Here is a 6,000-nt window from a genome sequence, read left to right on the forward strand (position 1 = left end):
ATTTCCCTGAATCTGGTCGACTGGATGTTAGTAAATTTGCTGACTATTGGTAGTCATACTATAGACTTTGGTTGCTAAACGTGGCTGCTGCTTAGCTGACATGTAGCGCTTCATGGGTTCACAGGATTGAAACTTGATCTACCTGTCTGTAGCTCTAGTTTTAGAATAATTCATATTAACTCTTAAAATGACACTAAAACATAGTGGGATGACTTTATCTTACATTTTCGTAAGAAACACATTTTTTATTGCATATAAATATTGGACTGTACATTAGCAAGCTAGACAGCTTATTCAAGTGACTTGTGTGGATATTCCCGATTATCACGATTTACAGTTATCCCAATAATGGAAATTCACAAACATTGATCTTTCATGATTTTTTTTTTTTTTTTTTTTTTTAATTGTGATCCATGATAAAATCCTATATTGTCCTATCCTTAATTCCATATACTGAAGATTTTAATTCCAAGCATTCCCAAACAGCTCTAAACCCCCTCACACATTCCCATTCCCAGTCATTATTCTTGCTTATTCTTGTTTTCCAGGAGATTGCGAGGGACTAAACAAAATAAGGTCCCCAGAAAAACATGCCATTTGTAGACCTCCAGTCAGACCTCCTGAGCCCCCGACCCGACACCCTGCTCTGCAGAGGACCCCAAGTGCAGGCAACAGTGAGACTAGTCCTGCATCCTAGTAAGTAGTGTTCAGAGACTCACTCACCTTGTGTGTGGTATGACTGTCGGTGCCAGACGAGCTGGGTCCAGCATTTCACAATCAGCCTCATGGCACAGTGTGTAGGGTTTACAGAGGGCGCTGCAATACTCAAAAACAACAGGTGGGGGAAAATGTCTCGACAGCTCAGTGCAGCTGCAGTGTGCTGAGTGTATGAAAATGGTCACTGTTACAGAACCAATAATAACTAGAATAGTCATATGCATGTTTACTCTGCCTCCTACTCTGTTAATGTTTGTATCAAGAACTTGTTGTTTAAAATGTCTTCAGTGTAATAAACTCATTCACTCATTAACACAGCCTTTAATGCAATGAAAGTGGTCATGTCAACACTTTACTCTGACTGTGATCTGAGATTCTTTCATCTTTTTCCTCCTGCAGTGTTGCCTCCAAAACAAAGTTTTTTGAGAACGCCTCAAGGCAAGTGGGAAGGTATGTTAAAGCCATTCTGTCCATGCTCCAATTTCTGCTACTTTTTAGTTCAGGACACCAATCAGATATGCATGTTTGTTTATGGTACAGTTGATGACAAATGACAATAAAAAGAGAAGAATGTATGCCAAATACACAGCCACAGCCAGTTCAGTCAGGAAACGCGTGCACCATGAGGTATAAACATTTATTGCAATAAATGGTTCTTATAACCCTTGTGGTTCCTCACTGAAACCAGGAAGGTAAAACTCCTGCAGCTCTGGGATAAGAAACATTCAGCACATCCAGTGTAAACTGCCGTTCACATCATCCATCATCAGCTACAATTTTTGCAGCTGCAGGACGAATGTTATCCAAAATAGAGTCAGTGAAACTATAATATGGATATTCTGCTGTCCACTGCCCCGCCCTGACAAATGTTTTCTTTTGGTCACATTCCTTACACCACTGTCACACTCAATCTGTGGAAGTATGCACTAATCTGAATGTCATTCTGATTAAGTAAGACAATCTGTTACAGCCTCATTGTGTTTTATTATGATGCAGGGCTGGATCGGATTAATCCTAATTTTGCAATGCCAGTGCATTTACAAACAGAATTGGATGTTATCCCAAGGAAACCCAGTGTAATGAAAATGAAACACTGATGTTGCTCTGTGGAATGTGGCTATTTCTTGTAAGTCTGCCACTGGGAAGAGGTGATGAAAGTAATCCTGTCCTGATGACTTGTGCTCTGATAGATGCCAAAGCTACCTCTGCACATTTTGTTAAATTGCAAGGGGAAAGAAATAGGTCAAATGGACGAATTCAGTGTTTGTGCAAGCAAAATTCTCAAAGATGAATTTGTACATGTAGAAGAGATGCACACTCTAGATCTATAAAACCGACTTTAGGATTGCATTGTTTGTACTGTAGTACATAATGCAGTGCAAGTATTTTCCTTTTTTTAATGCTTTAGTGTGTGTTTCCAACTCCAGAGGCTTTGAAGGGGAAGCATGAATCTGTGTTTTTATTGTTGCTGTGTTTGTAAATTGTCATTGTTTGTGTGCAGGCACAACTTCTTCAACATAGTGTCAGATAAGGCTGCTCCCACTGATGACATAATGCCGCCACTGAGATGTAGAAAGGACGTAGCAAACTGTAGCACCCCCTGCTTTATGATCTGGATCCTCCATTGTAATTTTCGTTTCCTGTTTTCCTCTTTAGTCAATCAGTCTCTCCGCCAGCACCAGCGATGATGAATGTAAAAAAAGAGGTGAGCTTTACTGTGGTTTCACAATCTATTCACCAAATCTGTGTCTGTCACAGAGATTCTATGCAATAATAATGGATTAAATATCAAATTGTTTTCTCACCCCCACAATTGACACCAACTGTTTTTTTTTCTATTTTTTTCTCAGAATTCAAGTTAAGGAGCCTTAAGCCACCTCAGGGACCTGAATGTGACAGCTATACCTGTTGTTGGGAGCTGAATTCACCAATAAAAACTCAGCTGCACTCAGTCAGTACTGATCATCTTGGACAAATTGGGGGGAAAAGTCTCTTGTAAAAAAGTGAAATAGTTTTGTTTGATTTGTTGTTGTTGTTGTTGTTGTTTTTCAGCTCAACAAACAGTTGAGCTGAAAAGTATTCTGTTTCCTAGCAACACAGTAGCAAATTGACTTTGGGATAAACAAGTTCAAGTTGCAGCAACAAGTTCAGTTCGATCACTCCAAAGTTGGATGTTGTAAAACATGTTTATTTTTCCTGCTTTCATACCAATTGTCAGTGAAGCCAAATAATATTAAGATATCTTGTCATTTTCGGTGTTACAGTATATAGATGACTCTCAGCTGGTTGCATTACTTTGTGGGAACTAACTGCTGTAATTGGATGTGAAGCTTAATTTGACCTTTTCCTGATCTTCATGTCACTGCAGTGTGTTCAGCATGGCAGTGCATACACAGTGTTACACCCTGCCTAACATTGCCTGTGTTGCATGAAATAGATGTCCTAAAGAATACCAGCTGATTAGATTGATTCAGTCAGTTTAATCGTAATTCAGTTTAATGTGAAAATAAACAATTTAGCTGTTTATCTCTAGATTCCATGAAATGGAGCACGAGGTGGCCTTGACACACAAATACTGCATGTCATGTCAGTGGATTTGGAGTGAGCTATCAAAACCATCCGCTTCGAGAATCTATTGAACAGCATTAATAGAAAAAACACACAAAAAAAGTCTTAATTCTGTATCAGAATTTAATTTCTTTCTTTTTTAATGTTCTTATCAAAATAATTTTTATTGTTTAAAAATTGTGTGCTAAGTTTCTACAATAGTAAGGATGTCATGCTTGTTGCATGTCTGACTTGTCAGGAACTGTTACCTTGCTGGGATGAGAATCAAGCAGAAACTGAAAATGTCAAACCAACATGTTTTATATTTTAGACTGGCGCATAGGAAATACTGCTGGTGTCATCCAAGGAAGTTGAAAACTCTATAAGCTGACCAAGATAAAGGATAAAACTTTTTTTTTCTGATGTGGCACAACAGTAGGCCTGGGAAACAGGACACTTCTGTTCAGAAAGATTAATATGTCATCTGTATTGTTTATAATTTGTTGGTGTTTAGCGCTTATTGCCTCCATACCTCTTAAAACTACATTGCCACTGACAGAACATTCAACTAAAGTGAAGTTAAAGGGTTTGGGTTTGGGTCAGCATTCATTTGGATCTGCCGTCCTTCTACTCCTCCTGGGAACTGGACAAATTAAATTCAGATGAAACTAAAATCATGGACTGTTGAAAAGTCATCATGTCTGTGAAAACCAGTCTGTAATGAAGTTTTACAGTTAATGTGTGTCAGGGCAACTGGCTTCAAGAATTGAAAAGTAACTTGAATTAATGAAAAAAAAATTAAATGTATTTGCTTTACTTTTCGACTTGCAGCCTGTATTTTAGTCAGTTAAGCCCCTGTTTCCATTGGATCTAGGCGAATGTAGGAAATCAAAACAGAAGTCAGTTTAAAAATGGATAGTAATAGGATATTTAACAAAAAACACTCCAGATTTCCTACCTAGCTGTGTCAGTACATTCCCTCACGTTTCACGTCAGTGTCACGCTATACCTAACGTAGCTAGGTAGATGAGGTTGTACATTAGATGCAGCCTGTGTTCAGCTGAATGTGATGTGCATCTAATGAACTGTTGGGACTCAGTAGCAAGTTACTTATGAGCAGAACTGATTGTGTTAGAGAAAGAATAACAGCACTCCATTGTTTTTATTTTTTGTTTGTTTGTTTTTTATTGCTTTGTTCTTAAAATGATCCATTATTTGGGATAACCAGACTTCATTAATTTGGCTGTTTACTGAACGTTTTTCAAAGAGTAAAATAAAATGAAGAGTTCTTATGGCTTGTGAATATTGTAAAAGAATTGTGTGTGTGTGTGTGTGTGTGTGTGTGTGTGTGTAATAACAGAGGAATCTTTTTGTTAGTTTTTAATCCTGCACAAGGTTTGAAATTAACTTTTATATTACCAGCCGTCATGGCTACTGGATTTAAAAGTTACTAGCCATTCTGGATTTCCATCAGCCCAAATGCTGTTAGGCACGTCTGTAGTTAGACATGAATTGACAATTTGTGATCGAAATGCTATCCTATTACCAGTTTTAACATCTAAATTTATTGACAGGTCTCTTAATTAAGGACTACAAGACACAAACTAAACCTGGGTTTCAATTTTTTTTTTTTTTTTTTTTTTATGCGAGACCGTGTTAAAAATGCATTAATCTCAAACAGAGAGAGGAGATGAGGACATTCAGTTGAGGGAAAAGGTAAATTTTATAGTGTACGTATACAAGGCTGTGATATAACTGGGCAGCAGGTTGGTGTGATCAGTGATGGTGATCAGCGGTCGAGGGAGAGCAAGTTCTGGCAGCTCTGCAAATCCCGTATCCAGCAAGCCAATGTGCTTTTTTTTTTTTAAAAAAAATTGAGACTCAATTTTCAAAGCGAGAGCGAGACAAGATGCCAAGAGCAGTGCAATAAATGATCGATGGGTCTCCGTGTGTGTGTGTGTGTCTAAAGCATGCTTTGCTGTTGTGCTATTCAGAAACAGTCATTCCAAACAGGAGGCAAACGAGAATTGAAGGAGGTTCAATGTATTTAAACAGTGCAAACTGTGGCCTATTGTCAAATCAATATTTTTACAGCATTATACATTAAGGAGGAATGAGGCTTCACCTTGCATCAGATCTTGTGACATTTAAAGCCAAAACTTAGCTCAGCCCAATTTAGCCCCAATTCCGGCCTGGAATGGAGCTCTGCCCACTTCACCCCTTACACTAAAACACTGGCCCTCTGCCCCCTCCCACCTCACCCCTTCGTCTCTTCAACCTCATCCAAAGCGCCTCTGAAACTAAAGTCTGCTGATAAATCTCAGATCAGCTGCAGGAGTGCCTCTCGCTGCAATCCAAACTGCAGCCACAGAAAGTTTGTTCAAAGCAGTTGTTTACCTTGTCGCTGAAAGTCAGCACCTTCACCGCATTTTCACTGACTGTCCTCCAGAAAAAGAAAAAGCTACAAGCTTATTATAAGTTGCAGGTACATTTAAAAGTTAAGCAACCTCGGGGCACCCCGGTGACTCACCGGTTAAGAGCGCGCACCATGTACCAGGGCTTAGTCCTGACTGCAGCGACCAGGGTTCGAATCCAACCTCAGGTCCTTTGCTGCACGTCATCCCCTCTCTCTCACCTGCCTTTCCTGTGTATCTCTACTGTGACTGTCAAATAAAGCAGAAATGCTAAAAAAAAAAAAAAAAAAAAAAGTTAAGATACCGCTAGCAGTCTTGCAAA

At 39.0% G+C, this 6,000-nt stretch overlaps 1 protein-coding gene across 1 annotated transcript in view; it reads left to right on the top strand.

Annotated features, from left to right (window-relative positions):
* ophn1 (oligophrenin 1) overlaps positions 1-4,567 on the top strand; it is a 32,648-nt gene extending 28,081 nt beyond the window's left edge. The window contains exons 21-24 of the mRNA XM_030068831.1: positions 549-696; positions 1,117-1,167; positions 2,374-2,422; positions 2,568-4,567. Of these exons, the coding sequence (XP_029924691.1) occupies positions 549-696; positions 1,117-1,167; positions 2,374-2,422; positions 2,568-2,579 (260 nt within the window). The 3' untranslated portion in view covers positions 2,580-4,567. The remainder of the gene's footprint in view (positions 1-548; positions 697-1,116; positions 1,168-2,373; positions 2,423-2,567) is intronic.
* The last annotated feature ends 1,433 nt before the right edge of the window (positions 4,568-6,000 follow it).

The sequence above is a fragment of the Myripristis murdjan genome, chromosome 14 (genome assembly GCF_902150065.1).
Source record: "Myripristis murdjan chromosome 14, fMyrMur1.1, whole genome shotgun sequence".
NCBI classification, from domain to species: domain Eukaryota; kingdom Metazoa; phylum Chordata; class Actinopteri; order Holocentriformes; family Holocentridae; genus Myripristis; species Myripristis murdjan.